At 45.6% G+C, this 19,773-nt stretch overlaps 1 protein-coding gene across 2 annotated transcripts in view; it reads right to left on the bottom strand.

Annotated features, from left to right (window-relative positions):
- Nucleotides 1–451: 451 nt before the first annotated feature.
- The window catches only part of Entrep1 (endosomal transmembrane epsin interactor 1), a 66,190-nt gene continuing 46,868 nt past the window's right edge, over nucleotides 452–19,773 (bottom strand). For both annotated transcript variants that reach the window (XM_052712954.1, XM_052712953.1), the window contains 8 exons: nucleotides 17,405–17,533; nucleotides 15,239–15,346; nucleotides 14,931–15,064; nucleotides 9,066–9,195; nucleotides 8,846–8,924; nucleotides 7,302–7,454; nucleotides 4,648–4,940; nucleotides 452–1,296 (listed from right to left, as the gene is read on the bottom strand). In XM_052712954.1, the coding sequence (XP_052568914.1) occupies nucleotides 1,090–1,296; nucleotides 4,648–4,940; nucleotides 7,302–7,454; nucleotides 8,846–8,924; nucleotides 9,066–9,195; nucleotides 14,931–15,064; nucleotides 15,239–15,346; nucleotides 17,405–17,533 (1,233 nt within the window). In that variant the 3' untranslated portion in view covers nucleotides 452–1,089. The remainder of the gene's footprint in view (nucleotides 1,297–4,647; nucleotides 4,941–7,301; nucleotides 7,455–8,845; nucleotides 8,925–9,065; nucleotides 9,196–14,930; nucleotides 15,065–15,238; nucleotides 15,347–17,404; nucleotides 17,534–19,773) is intronic.

Here is a 19,773-nt window from a genome sequence, read left to right as displayed (position 1 = left end):
TTGATTTCTGTTTATAGCCCCACGAGAATACAGGTCCATGGTGCCTTTCAGCCTAGCATTATAAAATTCAGCCCAGGGCTTGCCTAATGCATTGTTATCTGTGGGGTTCAGGGACTGTGGAAATTAAACTAGCTTGGTGGCCAATTGGGCACCCTGAATACCACATCCCCAAGCTCCAAACCTCTATGACAGTGGTTCTCAACCTGTGGGTCGTGACCCCTTCGGCAAACCTCTAGCTCCAAAAAAATATTTTTTTACATTTTGATTCATAACAGTAGCACAATTACAGTTCTGAAGTAGCAACAGAAATAATTTTATGGCTGGGGGGCTCACCACAGCATGAGGAAGTGGTATTAAGGGGTTGCAGCATTAGGAAGGTTGAGAAGCACTGCTTTATGAGTTAAGGCCTGGTCAACTGAGTGCACGGAAGTATGACACACGGAGCCCAGAGTTCCAAAGTAACACTTTATTCTGTTCGTTCTTAGGTGGTCTAGTTTGCAAGCATGAATAAATGGGATCAACCACAGTCCTCTCCCTTAATGCCCTTCATTAAAAAATCACCATTTAGCAGGTCTCCGGTTTTTCCTCAAGAGGGTGGGATTGGGGGGTAACCCAAAGGAGGCTGGAGGACTGCAGTCACATGGGGTTAATCCTCATGTCTCCTGCCAATTCCTCTCACTGAGCAGCCAAAGGCCACAGGCAGCTATAAATAGCCCAGCAGCTCTCCCCTTACAGCAAGGGAATGAACTTGGCAACAACAAGAGCCATAAGGGGTGAGGCAGGCAGAGACTCTTGAGCCTGTTTTCTGCTCACCCAGTGCGTGCCCCGGGGATGCCGCAAGATGCAGCAGAAAATGGAGAGCTCCACGCTTTCACTTCCAACTGGGAGCACACCTACCGGAAGGGACCTACTTCACCCCAGTTCACCTTAGTGCCCTCATCAGCACAAAAAGGAGCCAAAGAGCAGGAATAAATGTTCTCCCAAGGACCCCTGTTGAAAGGTTCCCAGGAGGGACCCCCAACTCCCAGAAAGTAAACAGCACTGAGGAAGGACATCCATCCTTTGGACTGGCCTTCCATGTCCCTCAGTTCACAGGACAGTCTCTCGAATGACACCGATGAGGCTGTGTGGCCGCTCAGCCTCAGCTCGCTGCTGGGGTCTCCTCTCAGCTTTAGGCCTTCCCACCAGGGAGAAGGTGCTCAGGTCTCCACAGCTGCGAAGGTGCAGCACACCTGGCTGTCTCCTCGAGGTCAGCACATGGGCCTGGGAAGTGCTGGGCTGTGATGGGGCCATTATCTTTGGGAAAAGAGAAGGGAAGATGTTAACTTTACCAGGGCTGGCCTTCCGACCCACCCCCTTGTGTCTGTCTGTGGATGTTAATGTTTAGTTGCTTCAGAATAGAAAGGGGTATTTTCCAAAGTAGAATCTATTTAGAATTCCAAATATGGCGCCCAACATGGGGCTCGAACCCACAACCCTGGGATTAAGAGTCCCATGCTCTACAGACTGAGCTAGCCAGGCTGGTGTTTCCGCAAAGTGCTGTGAGATGTTCTGTATGTTAAATGTGTTGCTCTGATTGGTTAATAAATAAAACACTGATTGGCCAGTAGCCAGGCAGGAAGTATAGGCAGGACAAGGAGAAAAGAGAATTCTGGGAACAGGAAGGCTGAGGCAGAGAGATGCTGCCAGCCACCATGATGAGGAACAGGATGTAAAGTACTGGTAAGCCACAAGCCACCTGGCAAAGTATGGATAAATAAAAATGAGTTGACTTAAAATAGAAGAAGTAGATAACAAGAAGCCTGCCACGGCCATACAGTTTGTAAACAATGTAAGTCTCTGTGTGTTTACTCGGTTGGGTCTGAGCGGCTGCAGGACTGGCAGGTGAGAGAGATTTGTCCAGACCATGGGCCAAGCAGGACTGGAAAAAACTCCAGCTACACAAAGAATTTTAAACTTCGCCTCTTTTGTAAAGTTTTGAAGAAATTCTCCTAATTTTCCATTGTTTCAGCAGTAGACAAGCCATATAAAATGACTCAATTGTACTTTGTTGTTTTATTATTAACACTGTTCTCTTCATATTTCTCCAATATCCCTGTGTTCCCAGTCAGGGACTCCTAGTAATGGAGAGGGATGTGGGTAGTATAGCCTGCTAGGGACATCAAGTCTCACCTGCCACCTATTCTGACATTCTACATGGATGCTTGGTTTTGTTTTTGTTTTTGTTTGTCTGTCTGTCTGTCTGGTGTGTGTGTGTGTGTGTGTGTGTGTAACATACTCTGTGAATGTGTAGACCAGAGCTGACATTCAGTGTCTTCGACTATTATTCTCCACCTCATTTTTTGGAGAGTCTCTCTCACTGCACCTGATGCTGGCCATTTTGGTTAGACTGAGTGGCCAACAAGTCCCCAGGAGCTGCCCGAGCTGCAGGCCAGTGCCGCCATGCCTTGTTTTTACATAGATACTGAGGATCCAAACATTGGTCCTCATGCTGGCACAGCTCCAAGCCTGGGATTTTTAACAAGAAGCAGGTGGTACTAACACAGAAACACTGGTCTGGATCAGGTAATAAGTTTATAGAATGCCAATTAAGATCAGTGGTGCTTCAGATGGATTGATAAACCTTGGGGAAACAGCCTAAAAAGGAGGACACTATCTGCAAGAGCCAGAGAAGGGCTCTAGTGCCAGGCCTGTCTTTAATGTGTCATAGAACTTTAAACACATAACATAGGACGTACTTCTCAAAAACGCAAAAATATAGACTATTTCTCACTCAGCTAGGACTGATGAGGGAGGACTGGCTGGCTGGCAGATCTGTGGAAAGCTGAACTGTCTTGTCACTGTGGTGTGTGATACTGTTAGTGCCTTGAAAGAATCAGGAGTCTTACCGCCAGGGACCCTCACAGGACAAAGTCACTCTGTTTCAGTCTGATTTTTTGAGGCCATTTACACATTTAATACCCACAAAAGCTGTGATATTAAATTTTGCTAACACTGTTAATTATATTCATCTATAAGGCCTGTTCCTGTCTCCCAATTAAGAAGACAATTGTACTGTTTATCAAATTGGACTATTATAAGACAAATGTTTTATTTATTTATTTATTTATTTATTTATTTATTTTACTGGGAATGAGTAAAGTGGATCTAAAGGAAGTGTGGAAAGCTGAGGGGAGCTGGAAATAAAATGTACTCTTGCATTGTCCTTGACTCCTTTTGTCTGGGGAGGGGTGTGGCACTGATACCCCCATGTGGGGTTCAGAAGCAGAAGGCCTCAGCTGATGACCCAGAGTCCGTAACAATAACCTCCATACTTGAACTTTCATCTGGTCTGGGGCAAAAGATTGTAGAAACAGGTGCTTTCGAGAGCCTCTTCCTCCTTTACCCCAGAGCTAACTGCCAGGGATCAGGACTGGAAAAGTGCAGATCGAGCGCCTGGTAGGTGCGCTGGCACCGTCCTCGCCACACTGTCGGCCTTCGAGAAGCAACTCCAAATGCTTGCTCCTGTTAATGGGCCACTGGGGCCAGACAGAGGGAAGAGGCAGGAATGACTGCCGGAGCACCTCAGAGATGTCAGGAGAGAAATGGACGCCGACGCAAGCTGCAGCCTGACCTGGAGCCACTGACTGACCGCTCCTGAAGAGCAAGCCGCAGGAGGGTGTGGAAGCCACGCACCCCCTCTAACTCCTCAGAACAGTCTTTTCCCACGGGCCTCTGGGGGAGCGGGAGAGAATCCGACTTTGAATTTGGGTAAAAAAAAAAAATAGATAGACAGACAGACAGACAGATGCCAATGAGTGGAAAGGAGGAACAGAAAGGAAAGTCAGGTGGATTGTTCAAATCTCCCTGGAATGAAGTAGTGATTACACTGAGATCCAGCCCAACTCAGCGTAAGACACACCGGTTGGGCACTCCAACTACAAAGACGCAGAGCGGTAACACTGGGCATCGCGGTGTTCTATGTCCGCAGCATCGCCCCACTGACCCAGAAGAACGAGCAAACAGCCAACCGGTAACAGCAGCTCCCCGAAGGGTAAGGAGAAGGTTCTAGCTGGGAGGAAATTCCACTTCCCTGGAGACACAGGGCTGGAGATTACCTTGCCCAACCCTTCCCTTTAAAGATGAGAAACCCCAGGCCCAAATGGATTCCATGCACGCCTGTTTTGTCTTTTCCCAAGGTGGCTTCAGTTTAGGGAGCCTTTTACTTTTTAATCTATGGAAAGAAAGGTATTTGTTCCTCTAAGTCCTATCAACTAACTTGCCTGGCCCAGTAACTCGTGGGCACGTGAACAGCTCCTAGTCCCCTGCCAATCTTGAGATTCCGTCATCATTTTTAAGGGCTGAGACAACCCCACATCCTGGGCAGCCTCCCACAGAGGAAACCATAAGCGGGGTGAACTCTATAGTGTTCAGATCCTTTGCTTTTTACTAGGCATGCTTCTACCTTTCAGAAAATGGGGTTCTCTTCCCTTGGGCCAAGAGCACTGTAGAAAAGGCATGAAGCCCAGAAGGAAAGCTCTGTGGTTTCCTCTCTAATGACATGAACCCCAGGCTCAGGTCCCTGGAGCCTATAACCATGGATGTACTTCAGCCACGGTAGACACCAGTTACTAGCTGAGCGCCTACTATTGATCATAATAACAGTACCTGTTCTAGGAAACTGGCACTTGTGATGGCTTCCTCCATGTGCTCCTCATCAGACTTCAGAACAGACTTTATGTTTTCTACAAGTTCATGGATGTCCGGAGTCATGCTGCAGGAGGACTGCTCCAGGAACCTGGCCACTAGCAGCTTGGTGTCTATGTAAGACCTGTAATCTATCAAAGAGCGGGGTCTGCATCTCGATGCCCTTGGCCTCACACTTCTCCTCAGGGTCACCGCCGCCAGATCTAGCCTCCTGTCTGTCTGAGTTGCAGCTTCGCAGCTGAGCACTGGGGTGGCTGTGAACAGAAGGAAATAACATGTCAGTATTGGCCAAGCCCCCTCTAGACACGGGCCGTGAATCTCAGTGCAGCCAACATCCAGCAGATGCCTGAGGCCATGCATGTATATCTCACCTTCATCTTAAAGAAGGAAAGGAATGATGGCAGATGATACCTACACAAGCCATTGTGTGACGTGTACTTGCAATAGGCTACGTCCTGAGACACCGAACCATGCACATAAACAGTTCCCAAGGCAAAGATGGATGACACAGCACAGAATTCACAGGGCAAACCACAGCGCAGTGTGTTTCATAGAGTACAGCTGGTAGATCGGAATGGATGGCCAAGCAGAAAAAAACATGGTGGACCAGTGAAAGCATGGTGGTGGTATGGAAGGTATGGAAGAGTGGAAGAGAGAAGGAACTGATGAGAGACTTGTAGGATGGTCACAAAGTTTACCGTCACAGTACCTTTGTCCTAAACATCCTCAAGGGCACTGTACTGACTTCTATTACCAAGGCTCATCCCACGGCTATGAGGCAGATCTATGGCTATTACATAAAACTCAGGTGCAGAAAGTTACATCATTCCAGAAGTCAAAAGAGGGTCTCGAAATCCGCCGCAGGCGCTAATTTCCACAGCTGCCTCCATCAGTAAAGGTATAAAGACTGATAAGGAGCTATTTCACCATGAACCGGGTGAAGAAATGAATACTCGGGTCTGATCCCCATGTGTCCATAAGCCACCATCAGCCTTCAGTGCGCACAACTTGAATCTGTAAAGACCTCATAGGTGGGGATTTAGATGTTGATGGAAGCAGGAAGCAGAGGGTGGAAGAGCAGGTGGAGGAAGGGAATGTTTCCTTTTCCTCTGGAGAAAGGTAGACAAGAGTTCTGAACCAGGGATAGAAACTGTCCTTCCAGCTTGCCGTGTGCATGTTATAGACAACGAGTCTTCTAAACACCCAGAAACACAGGCTAAAGCCACGTGGGGACCGAGTGGGGTTTACACTCACTCACTGAAGGCAATGTGGTGCCTTCCCTAGCAAAATAAGTCAAAGGGTAAATGTCCTTTCCTCCACGGGCCTGCAGAATTCAAAGGGAGTCGAGGAAGGTCTCCATTTGCTGTGCAAACAGCTAAGTGCTCCTGGATGCTGGCACACAGTCTGCTCGAAGACTCAACTTGCCAGGTAGGATACAGGAAATGCACAATGAAGGTTGGGTCTGTAACTAGAGGCCAGGCTGTCAAGCCTACTGGTTTGCAGAGGCACACAGCTAGTCTCAGGAGGCGGGACTTCCTTCCCACCTGGAAACTGCTGCAGAGACAAGGGAAGTGTCCTCTGTGGCTTCCATATGGTCAGTCCAGAGCTGTGACAAATGACACTCAGTGTCAGAGGGACAGAACAGAGACCACAAGAACCAGACAGGACCCAAGAGAGCAAGGTTAGAGACTGTCCAATTAATCCGCACACAGTTTCCGAAGAGCAGAATACAGCTACTAGACTAATTTCCCAAAAGAGGCCTCTGCTGGCTGAATTACAAAAGCTGTTCACTTTATTCCTTTGCTTCCTTTAACGAGAGATGTTTGTAGATATTAAGGTATTCATAAATCCCAAAAAGGCTCAGTGTTATTATTTTGAAAATTTTAAATTATTCAACATCTAAACTCAAGCAAAACCCAAAGCAAAGAAGGGGGGAGATGAATGAAGCAGGTGAACATGTTTCACTATATCCGAAGTTTTTAAAACATGATCGGATTTCAATAATTAAGACTACTCAAGCACAGTAAAAAAGATAACAAATACAAGATCATGGAGCCAAAGAGTGAAAACATATGCACCTTGACTGGTTCTCATATGCCTGCCAGCAACCAGGAATCAGGATACGGTTTACATAATAATTCTGCAGTTGTGCCCAGCACAGCATCATGGGCAACCAAAATAGCCAATGACTTCAGGAACAAATTCTACTAGCCTAAAACAAAGTGCCAGGGCCAGTAAGATGGCTCATCAGCTAAAGACACTTGCCTCCAACATGGCCACCTGGGCAGCATCCCCAGGACCCACATGGGGAAGAGAACTGACCCATACAGGTTGTCCTCCAACTTACACCAATGCACCAGAGTGCACCCACCCTCCCCCGAAACACACAAATGATTTCTTTTATTTTAAAGACATACCACATGCATTTTCCAAATGTGAATGTAGAGTATCTAATTCTTCCCATGGCCTCTTAACCTCCCTCAAGATACTGCTTAAAACTTGCCAGGGCCCTCAGCTAGCAAGAGCTACCTGATTGTACCTGGCCCCTTCAACCAATACTTAGCACCAGTCAGAGAAACACAGTGCTCTAGCAAGGGCCTGGGGAATGACATCACCTCTCTCCTCCGAGTGGTGAAGCAAAGGGTCGCTTCTTGACCTTGTCCTCAGAGGTGGGAAGGCCCTCCGGCTCCTGGGAGGTTGCACCAGGATGGAAACGGGAGTTGATGCAGACGTGTTTTCTTCACCAGCTGTATTAGGAAGAACCCCACCTGATTTTTAAAAAAGAAAAAAATAAGAGAAACACGTTATTTCAGCAGCTGCAGCCCTCAAAATGTTGGTCAGGAAACACCTGTGGGCCCAAGCGTGCCAAGGCAAGAGTGATATAATTAATAACATTTACTTAGGCTGGTGGCCCAGGCAGTTTTTCCTTCCCAGCTCCAGGGCAAAGCCTTCATCACCAAATCGCCCTGCCACACTTAAAACAAGCCAACAAGGACAATGATTAAGGCCAAGGCGCAGAATTAGGAGGCCAGGTGAGCCCATCAGTTTGGTCTGTTTCCTAGGGGTGTTCAGGATCTTTCTCGCCAGGACATCCTGCTGCAGCCTCCAGGGGCACCTGAGCATCTAGCTCTTCAGGGAGGTGCCACCCACATGGGTGAGGGTGTTACCCAAGACTAGGGGATGCACATCTGCCTGGCCCAGAGCGTACCCAGGTTGGGACACTCTCAACAGCCCAGCTAAGGGAACCAGTGGCTGCAAAAATGCATCAATAAATCACACTGGAATTGGATGGTCCCTGCTCAGGAAATGCTGCTACATCAATTGGAAAGCTCAGTTTCTGATCTGAAAAGTCCTTGTTAAAAATAAATAAATAAATAAATAAATAAATAAATAAATGATAAATAAGAGTTGCAAACATGTTTATTAAGGGGAGAGGATACTGTTTTAAGATTCTTCTTAAGGCAGGTTGTAGCTAAGTGGCAGGGCACAGTCTGCCCTGTCCCAGATGTAGGGTGGATAGAAAAATGTTCCAAACAGCACTACTGAAAAGCTACCTCCATCGGAAATGGCCCAAGTCAATCCATTATTCATTGCCATCTGCAATTTTGTACCAGTGGACAATTCTCTAGGCCATTTAAAACCTCCCCAAAGACAGAAAGCTGGGACAACGGTGTCCTTAAATTACAAGGATAAATGTAAATTGACTCTAGCATAGGCCACAGGACTGAAAAATCTTAATTCTCTACGCATTAAAACCCTTGGTTGTAAATGACAGGGTGAATACACACTGCAATACATGAAACTCATGTTTTTAAAGGAGCCCAGCTCATTTTAACAGAACAAAAAAATAGATTAGGAAACACAGGAATCACAAATTCACCTCCACTCCATTCCAGGGGTTCCTGAGGATAGTCTGATTAGTCATAAAAAGATTATAAGCGCTTATCTTTATTTCAGAATGCTTTTTCTTCTTCCTGTTCACATTTTAGATCTTACTTCTAAGCCCTGAGAGCTGACAGTATTTTGGCCCTGACAAGAGGATGTGGGCTGAACCATTTGCTCCAAGAATACTTTACCTCCAGCAAATCGCTGGTCCGAGCACTCAGTAGATGTTCTAACCTACTGAATTATGGCTTGGGGAAGTGAAGATGTGCGTTACCTTGAGTCATTTGTGTGCAAACTGGCTCCAGGGGGCTCGCAGCAGCTTCTGGTCCTTCTGGCGTTGGGAATGAAGACTCCTGCATCACAAAGGAAGGGAGAAAGAGTATTTGGCTCTTTATGATGTTCAAATCACCGCTCAGAGGACCTCAGTAAACTCCTTCAGATGATGTGAGTGCATCATCTGCGTGAGGCGTACCGCCCGTTTCCTCTGGACATACCTGTTCCTGGTCGATCTGGCTCACCACAGCTTCATACGGAGGTGGGGGTTCCAGAGGACAGAACACTTCCACACCCTTGATTCGTGCTCCATAGATGTGTGGCAGAGGGATGACATCAGGACCCACCATCCTAGAAAAAAGCACCTGGGCATCAGGAGGCATGCTCTGCACACTGGGCACACTCTGCACCCTGCAACTAACTGGGCCCTCTGCCTTGGCCCTAGGCTGGGGAGAAACCACTCACAGTGGCTCAGTCCAGAAGAGGATAACCACCCACGCTGTCACAGGAAAATGCTCAGGGGTCCCCATAGGCACATGGCAGTGTATAAAATGTAACGCTTTTTTTCCTTCTAAGTACACCAGTGGAAACACAAACAACAGTCCATGGAGACAGAAAGCATGGGTGATTGCCAGGCTCTGGGGGAAGGGGACTGAGGACTGTTTATGTGTTACGGACTTTGAGTGAGATAGAGGTGGTGGTTGCACAATGTGGTGAATATGCCAAGTGCCACTGAATCATACAGTTAACAGTCAAATCAACTAAGGATAAGAGAAATCTCAGTTCTCTCCTGTATTAGTACGCAGCAGTTTCTTGCCTTGGTTTCCTTAATGTCTGACTCATGAGAGAAATTCACTGTTAATTATTTAAAAGGAATTAATTTGAAACAAAAGGTGAGCAATGCCACAGCTTGAGGACAAAACAGGAGCCGGCAGAAAGGATCCCAGAGTGACTCCCACATCTTCCTCGGGTAGGCCTTCGACACTCCCTGACAAATGATGTGCCTGGTGTGCGGGACTGGGTAAAATTTAAAAACAGCGTCATATTAAGGACAGTGAAAGAGGTGGGTTAAGGTTGGCATTCTCTTTTTCTCTGAACTTGATATAGCAAATGCGGCTGGGCTGACAAAAAGGTCGGCATTCATTTGGAATACGGACACCCCACTCCCAACCACAAAGCTAGAGGTCACTGGCAATTTCAGCAGAGAAACTTTGCAAGAGCCTCAGGATTACCAAGACACAGAGAGGCCGACTTGAGACAAAGTTACTCTATGTGATGCCAACATGATTGAAAAGCCAGCTGCTGTTTTCCGGGTTAAAGCTAATGTCTCCTGGAGCTCTGCTTCCTCCTGCAACCAATCCTGCTGGCTTCGACTCTTCCCACTGTTCTTCATCACCCTTCTCTTGCTCCAACACTTCCATTCTTTAAGTCGGGATAAATGGGGTTCCTTAGAAGGTACGATCCGCTACACTTAGCAATGCAAACATATGATGCCACTGCGTTAGCACAGAATTACTATGAATCACTCAACCATAGCTCCCCTTTCCCACCTGCCTTTCTCCCAAAGTTAGGTGCTTTCCTCTTTTAAGCAGGTCTTAAGGAATAGTTTTTTGGTTGTTTGTAGAGGGCACAAGGTCCCTGTGCTCACAGATAAGCACTAGGAAACCCAGAAATGTTAAACATTCAGGCTTGTCTCTTCAAAGGAAGAAATGTGTGACCTGTTTTCTGCCCCGACGGCTGAGAATGGAAGTGGTTAAAAGCCTTGGTGACCTCTGTGCTATTTGTATGACCAAGGCCACATCTGACTCCCCTAGACTCTTACAAACAAGACTAGAGATGGTTAACAGCCATCTTTTATTGCTGTGAAGAGACACCATGACCATGGCAACTCTTATAAAGGGAAACATTTAATTGGGGCTGGCTTACAGTTTCAGAGGTTCAGTCCATTATTGTCATGGCAGGAAGCACGGTAGCATCCAGGCAGACAGGGTGCTGGGGAAGGAGCTAAGAGTTCTACATCTTGATCCATAGGCAGCAGAAGGAAACTGTGTGCTGGGAGTAGCTTAAGCATATGAGACCTCAAAGCCCACCTCACAGTGACACACTTCCTCCAACAAGGCCACATCTCCTAATAGTGCCACTCCTTATGGGCCAAGCACTCAAACACATGAGTCTATGGGGGCCATTCCTATTCAAACCACCACAATAGCCTAGGTGCCCTCTACACTGTCTGTATGACAGAGACCACACCAGATCATTTGGTCTATCTATAGAACCCATCTTTAGGGGCTGAATAGATGCTTCAGTGGCAAGGAACACTGGGTGCTCTTCCAGAGGTCCTGAGTTCAATTCTCAGCAATCATATGGTGTCTCACAACCATCTATAATGAGATCCAATGCCCTCTTCTAGCATGCAGGTGTACACGCAGACAGAGCACTTACATAAAATACATAAATAAATCTTAAAGACTTAAAACCTAAAATCTTAAAACTCACTTATGGAAGAAGTGACATGTACTTTGAAAAGAGTTTCAATGTAATTATATTTTAAACTTTATTGTGCACACCAGGAAACTTTTTTCCAAATTGTACTGTACTTAAATATGTTTGGTGTTAGATTCTAGAAATTTGAGCCAACATTGGCTATTCAACCAGACTTCCTTCCTACCCCATGTGGATCAACACTCTGCTTGCCACAGTGTTTGCAGAGACACCCACACATACACACACACACACACACACACACACACACACACACACACACACACACTGTTTGTTCTGTTTTCTGTGGTAAAGGGACCCTTGACAACAAAATAAAAAGCAAAACCAAAACTCACAAGATTCCCTGCCAATATTTACAGCAAATAATCAAAAGAAGAAAAGACACCAATAGAAAACAGGGAACTGAAATTTTAAAGTAATTAAAAATTATGAAAAGGCAAAAAAAAAAAAAAAGTAAAAACAAAACAGAGAAGCCTGTACTCAGGCTGTACTAGAGAATAGAAATAAACAATCCACCCATTATAACAGTGTCTGTTCTTGGAATATGAAAAAAAAGGAAAGGAGGGAACCTTATAGAAATTGGTGAAACGAAAGATTGAAGGCCAGATGCATTTGAGAGACTGATTTTGAGGGGGAGAGGCAGTTACTGGATTTAAAATTCATTCTATTCCTTGTGCCCATTCCCTGGAAGAGAAGGGTCGAGGTTTTCTATTGGCACCTGACTCAGGGTGTTCCCAGTGTGGGTATATAAGGTGCCAAGCATCAAGTTCGCAAAGGAATCCCATGAAAGATTTCCTGGGCTGGCTGGAGAATTTCTAACAAAGCTCTCCTGAGTGGGCATCCTCCTTACACAAGGACTCGGGCATGTATTTCATCCCAACTCTCCTACCCAGCTCATACTGTTTAAGACTCCAACTGTTGAGTGACTCCAAGAAACTAGACCTTCCTAGATTTAGTGGAGGAATCCTGACCAATGAACAGCATAGCTGTTTGAATCAGGGAGGCCTACTTTCTCCTTAGAGGGCCAGTCTTCAGTCTTTAATCAGTACAACCCCATGCATCACCACTCTAGCACTTATAAACCCCCTGCCTTTGCCCTTCAGCAAAGGCAGAAGATGGCTGCGTCCCTTGCCTAGGGCATTACCACCCCCAGCACTGCTTGTCTGTCTGTTATGATAGTCTTTGGCATTCCCAACCCATTGACAACCATTGTATCCATAGTGGTAAAGACATTCCCAACCCACTGATTACCATTGCATCCACAGAGGTAAGGACATTGCCAACTCATTGACTACCATTGCATCCACAGAGGTAAGGACATTCCCAATCCACTGACTACCATTGTATCCACAGAGGTAAGGACATTCCCAATCCACTGACTACCATTGTATCCACAGAGGTAAAGACATTCCCAACCCTTTGACTACCATTGCATCCACAGAGGTAAAGACATTGCCAATCCATTGATGACCATTGCATCTACAGAGTTAAGACGGGATTTCCAAGCATCAAGAGGTCAGGCGAGCAGGCTTTCATTTTAGATGCTAAACTACCACAGAATCTCTTCCAGAAGGAAACCCAGAAGTTGGGGAGGGCATTTTATACAATGTGATCACAAAACGAAATACTCCTAGGGTGGTTATGATGACCACTGATGCTGTACTTTGATGGACGACACCTCAGAGTCAGTACCGAAGGAAAGTCTCTCTCCAGGTAAGTCACTTCTTACCTTATATCACGGGGAAAATAAGAGTTCATGGAGACCATGGTGGTTGGACTAGAAATGGCCCCCATAGGCTCAAATGTTTGAATGCTTTGTCATCAGGGAGTAGCACTAGTTTGGAGGGATTAGGAGGTATGGCCTTGTTGGAGTAGGTGTAATCTTGTTGAAGGAAGTGTGTCATTGAGGGTGCACTTTGAGATTTCAAGGACTCAAGCCAGGCCTAGTGGCTTTCTCTCTTCCTGCTGCCTGCAGATCCAGATGTAGAACTCTCAGATACCTCCCCAGCACCATGTCTGTCTGCCTGCTGCCAAGCTTCCCACCATGACGATATGGACTAAACCTCTGAAACTATAAGCCAGCCCCAATTAAATGTTTTCCTTTATAAGAGTTGCCGTGGTCATGGTGTCTCTTCACAGCAATAAAACACTGACTAAGGTTGAGACAAACAAAACTATTATTTCCTGGAAAATTATGTTCTCTTGGATCCTTTAGGACTCAGCCCTAGCAATGGAGAAGAATCAGCTTGGGAGGTTCTCAAACTAGAGATGGAACACAGAGAATATACGTTTTATTGCTATCCATCTTCAACATCTGCAATTCTCCTCTTATTTTCTGAAATAATCAGAATCATCCCAGCCTGGCCCCTGATGCTCTGCAGGGCCAGCAGGCCACTCCCGAAACAAAGAAAAGCCTGCTGTTCCAGACCCAGCATACATCTGTTCACCCAGCGGATAGCCCCTCCCCTAGCTTTGTGACCATCTCTGTCTCTGCCTGGGCAGGTGTTCCAGAAGGGTAAGGTCAGATTCAAAGAACATTAGCAGTGCCTAGGTGGAACCTATTTCAAACACATGCACAGCTGTCCTGAACATCAGAAAATATTTTTCCAACAGCCCCAAGCCTGTACCACATCTGTCTGATGAATCTACATGTACTACAGATATACGAAAATATATAGGCCTGGTCCCAAAATATCAAGGTAAAGATGTTAATTTTCCTGTAGACCCCAGAGATGTTTTTCTTTGGGGTTTAACCTTTAAACTCAGCATAAAGCCATTTCCCTAGGGATGCCAGAGCTGACTGGGTAACCCAGTTGGTAGTTGGCTATTCTGGGCCTGGGAGATCTCTGGGTACTGAGTACTGTGATCCTAACACTCATGTTAGCGATCTAGACTGAGTTCCTGTCCTGGAGCAGAGGAAGCAGATCTAACTCATTTTGAATTTCTGCAATCCAGCATAGTACTAAGCAAGCAGTAGAGGATTGATAGTGTTTGATGAATGAATAAATGAGATTATTCTTTAAACGTTCAACTCTATACAACAACAACAACCAGACAAATGCATATTTCATTCTACAAATAGACTTAAGAACACAGTCAAAATTTGAACTGGAATTTGAAAAAGAAAAAAAGGCATGCTGTCCATTTTTTTTCTAAGACAGAGAGATGCAATTAAGGATTAATTTTTTTCTTAGTGGCGGCGAAGAATTTTATGACTGTTGGGACCCGCTGATGGTGGTATAATGAAACATCGATTCTGCCTAACTGAGCATGTTTCCAGGGCAACAAAAATTCTCAATCATGTCAAATTACAGCTGTTATCTCCCTGGGTGTCAGCTTTCCCTAGGAAGCTAACTGAAATTGAAAAAGTGTATCTCTAGGTCAAGGTTGGACTTATCTTTGGAGTCATCTGCTTTATCAGAGAGAAAGGAGACAACATGGAAGAGAGCAACCCGCGCAGGACAAAATAAACCTGTCTGGATTCTAGAGAAAAAAGTGGACGCTCAGGCTGAGCGTGCTGGAGACCATACAAGTCTGAACTCGGAACATACCGCGGAGACCCCAGCCTGGCTTCAGAATGATACCTGCGGTTCATCCGCGGGGTGCAGGAGTAAAACGTGGCAAAGTAGGAAGGGGGAGGCACCGGCGGCACAAAGTCATCTGGGTCTGGAATCTGTCCGTGTTCTTCCACTTCTTCCACAGACATCTGGGATTCATCCTGATTGAACAGCAGAACAGGGGGAAAGCAATGGATCACACAGTAGGGGTGGACAGCCAGACCAAGACACCACACAGCACTTCCACACACAGTAGGGATGGACAGCCAGGCCAAGACACTGCACCCTGTTTCCTCACACTTACAATACAAGGCCTTCTGTTTCCTCACACTTACAATGCAAGGCCTTCTGCTGGCGAAGATCTGGAGGTAGCGCAGGGCAGCAGCCACTAAACACACCGTGGTGGTCAGGGCATTCAAGGCACACAGGGCAAACAGAACTTTCTGGAAACAATAAGACCTCTGATCAGAGAGCAGTGTAAAATCATGTCAATAATGCTACCCAAACTGGTAAGCTTCCAAGGAGATGAGGGCAGGGAGTTAGATAACATCTGGCTTCTGAAAGTACTGAATGAAATAGATGCTGGCTAATATTATCCTCAGCCAGAATGTAGATTTCTTAATTTTTTTTTCAAGATAGAGTTTCTCTGTGTGACAGCCCTGGCTGTCCTGGAACTCGCTTTGTAGACCAGGCTGGCCTCAAACTCAAAATCCACCTGCCTCTGCCTCCTGAGTGCTGGGATTAAAGGCATGTCCCACCACTACCCAGTTGATTTCTTAATTTTAAAACCTTACAGTCTCAGCTACTTTGAAGACTAAGGCAGAAGGATCATGAATTCAAATCCAGACTGGGCAATACATTAAGACTGCATAAACAAACAAAAACAAAACCAACCTAGACTGGATAGAGATACACCTATAATCCCAGGACCCTGAGGGTTGAGGCAGGAGGATCTTAGTTCCAGGTCAGACTCCAATTCAAAAAATAAGTAACCTAAAAAAAAAAAAATACCCTCCAGCTCCCTATTTCACAAAGGCCTAGTGTTACATACAGGGTAGTCAGACCTCCATGTTCATGGGGTTCACCTTCCTAGATCCAATGAACCCCAAATGGAAAATGCTCAAAAAAGTACAAGACTATGCGGAACATACACAGACCCTTTTCGTGTCATTTTTTTTCCTTAAATGATATAGCAACTATTTGCCCAATACTTTGCACCAGGTACTGCCTCTAAAGATGGCTCGAGCATACAGAAGAGTGTTCGAGGGTTCTGTGCATACCTATGCCATTTTCTGGAAGGGGCTTGGATGCAACAGAGTTCAGTCTCCTCGGGGGTGCTGAAGCCCACCTCCCAGGGACACAGAGGGACTTTTAGAAGCATCTGAATGCTATCTAGAAATGTTCCTTCCGGAAGGGAAGTGAGAATCTTCTATAATTGGTGCCCCCCACCCCCCCACCCCCATCACCCCCTACAGGGACACAGCACTTCCCAGCACGATGCAATCAGCTTAAGGTGTGGCCACTGCTTCTACTTCGAGAGTAACAGGTAGTGATGCTCCAGGCACCCAACCACACATAGCGGGAACCAGGGGCAGCCAGGAAGTAAACAGGACTTCTTTCCTCAAACTAGCAGCAAAGGCAACACTGTATCTTGCTGGGGCTACAGCCCTGGCTCCTTCAGGGGCTTTCCCCAAGTTAAGTCAGGCTTAGAAGGTTCCAGATGGCTCAGTTACCAAATATGCAGAAGCCAAAGCAAGCAGGTCATTTTTCAAGTCCTGTACTGCACAGAGCTGGCAGCTCTGAAGAGTTCTCTCTGAGTTTCTTCCTCCTCCTCCTCCTCCTCCTCCTCCTCCTCCTCCTCCTCCTCACCAAAACCAAAGATCTAAAGAGAGTCAGCAGTGTTGGCTTAACCAACAGCTAAGGGGTCACCAGCTGATTTCACCACCCACCACAGCCAGGCTGCCGTTGTCCGGCTCCATCATAAAGGCTGGTTTTGCATTCCTCTTTGACCTGAATCTTTTGAGTATTTTCCTAAATTTCTTTCGCTTATTATAATTGTTGCCTATTAAACAAGATACAAAGAACTCAAATGCCTCCTGTATTTTCTGGCTGATCTTAGTCTATCTGCCATAGAATAGCAGCATTCAACAAGTTCATGCAACTCACTACAGTGCCAAGTAAGTGTGCAACTGAGGCGTTCCTCAAAGCCACACCTCAGATGTGTGTATAAACACACACAGATGTACAGTTAGACCCCTTCCAACTTTTCATTTACCAGTTTATATCCTCAAATGCAATGGAATCTCTCCATACTTATTTTAAGATGCAATCGGTGGCCTTCTCTACACTCTTCTGACTGTGGGTCACTAGTGAGGGGTTACTCATACTTGCTCTTAGCAATTTGACTCGTAGAAGGCTGTCACCGAAAGGGACTATCTCAAGGAGCCTTCTTGGCCCCCCTGGTGCATTTCTCAGTGGAGCCTGTGAGCTGTTCATCATACCTTAAGCAGAAGGTGAACAGCACTGCAAGGCTGGACTGGAAAGAGTTTCAAGGCATTTTCTTTGTCTGTGCATTTGGCTGGTTGAAATTCTTCACAACAGAAGCAGATCTTGCCTTCACCTAAGTCCACCTTAAGGAAAGATGCAGAACATTGATTTTATTATGGGGGTGGGAGACATGACATCCAACACTCTAGCTACACCATACAGCATGCATCATACAGGATGTGATGTGTATGGTTCTGTCAGCCAATGTCAGTATCAATTAAGATTTATTTTATTTTTAGTTGAGTGCATGCGTGTGTGTGTGTGTGTGTGTGTGTGTGTGTGTGTGTGTGTGTGTATGTGTGTGTTTGCAATGCCAAAAAAGACCAAAAGAGGGCATTAGATCCCTTGGAGCTTAAGTTACAGGAAGTTGTAAGCCACCCAATGTGGGTACTAGGAAATGAACTCATCTCTCCAGCCCCAAAGTTCATTTCTTGTACATGCTACAAGGCCCCAGCAGGCCAACATGGGGCTCTGTCATATTCCTTTGGGAACTCAGAGTTGTGAAACATCTCCCATCTCGGTGCTGTGGCATGAGTGACATCTAAGACACAGAACATAGTACGTGACACTTAAGGCAGGAATGTCAGATAAAATATAGGACACCCAATGTAAGTGTGAATTCAAACAAACAATTGTCTAAAATTAAAGAAGGTCTCAACCATTGCTTGAGGCATGTAGATAGTAACAAAAAAAAAGTCATTGCAGTTCATCTGAAATTCAAACTCAGTTGAGTATCCTATAATTTTACCAATCAGAGTTAATGTTGCCCGTCACTTTAGCTCATAACTTCATGGCCAAAGTGAATCACATGATTGACATGGATTTCAAGAAGGCAAGAGAATCCCAGTCCACCTCAAGGGTAAGAAACACAGAGTGAATTCTGTGAACAGTAGTCCTGGACCATGTAGAAAGACCTCCCCATGCTCATTCCCAATGCAGGCATAGATTCTTGAGTGAAGTGAAAATGGACGAGTAACCTTGTACATTCTTAATGAGATGCTCTGCAAACTCTTGGCCACGTCCAAATTGTTCTTAAGCAAGCTGAGAAAATATAGAACACCTGGTTTGGGTAAATAAAACCCCGGATGGGAGGACAGAGGCCATCTTTCCTGCTTCTTCTGCAGTCTGAAAGGGTGAGGTTGGCTTTGCTCCTCTTTTTCCAAAAGGGAAGGTTGTAGCTCATTCACTAATTGTTAATTAGGGAGCTCTCAATTCATTAACTGAAAACTCTTCAGAAATCTTCAACGACTACACATTCACAGTTTCAGCTCTTAAAGTGGGGGAGGCTATTTGTCTTACTGAATTAATGTTCTTAACCTCTAGTTGCAGTATTGAGTTTCAGAGTTTTATGAAAATCGGGGGAAAAAATTGGATCTTCATATTGAAATTGAGTAGGAAATTAAAGGAAAAAAAATCCCACTATTGGATTATGTAACATTTGGGGGAATCCGATATTATAGCTTATTTTCTCTTTTGAGGTAAAATTTACATATTATATATAAATTACACTGGGGGGTGTGCATGCGTTTAATCCCAGCATTCGGGAGGCAGAAGCAGGCAGATCTCTGTGAGTTCAAGGCCAGCCTGGTCTACAGAGCGAGTTCTAGGACAGCCAGGGCTACAAAGACAAACCCTGTCTCAAAAAACAAACAAACAACAACAACAAAATGACAAATATACCCATAGTAAGTATATCATTTGAGGAGTTTCAGCAGAGTACTTGCGTAATCCAAGGCCTTCTCAACACCAGCCGTTACCATCATATTGAGAACATCCCTTCATGGCCCTTCTCTGTCAGTCTCTGCCCACTTCCTTTCCAGGGACAAACACCATTCTTTCTTTTCGCTCCTTTAGATTAGTACGGCCCCTTCTAGACCTCCACGGATTCTAACTTTTTTTTATGCTTTGTCATTAAAATCATGTTCAAAAGCATGTGTTATTATATCGATCAGGTTTTTATAGAAATTCTGTTTCTGATAAAGAGGATGAAAATCGGAGTTACCTTGATGGGTTCTACCATTATCTCCACAGTGCATTCCCATAACTTGGTCCTTTCACGATCTGTCTACCGACACCCTAGCTTCAGCAACATTCCCATACCTAAGACCCCACACAGAGTCACGGGGCTGCTTGTATTCGAATTTCCCCACCATTGTCTCACAGTGTTGAGGATAAGTCCCACTGTTAATATTGACACGAATTTCTCACCCTCTAAATGAAAAGGACTATGGCCACTCCAAGAGACTCTCTCTCTAAGCCAGGTTCCACAGGTAGGATGGCTCCTCCACTTCCCAGCATCCCTTTGTCCATCTCCTCCTACAGT

Source organism: Peromyscus californicus, unplaced genomic scaffold, assembly GCF_007827085.1.
Source record: "Peromyscus californicus insignis strain IS unplaced genomic scaffold, ASM782708v3 Scaffold_4__1_contigs__length_199733344, whole genome shotgun sequence".
Lineage (NCBI taxonomy): Eukaryota > Metazoa > Chordata > Mammalia > Rodentia > Cricetidae > Peromyscus > Peromyscus californicus.
The sequence above is the reverse complement of the archived record's forward strand: the minus strand, read 5'-3'. Positions and strand labels throughout refer to the sequence as shown.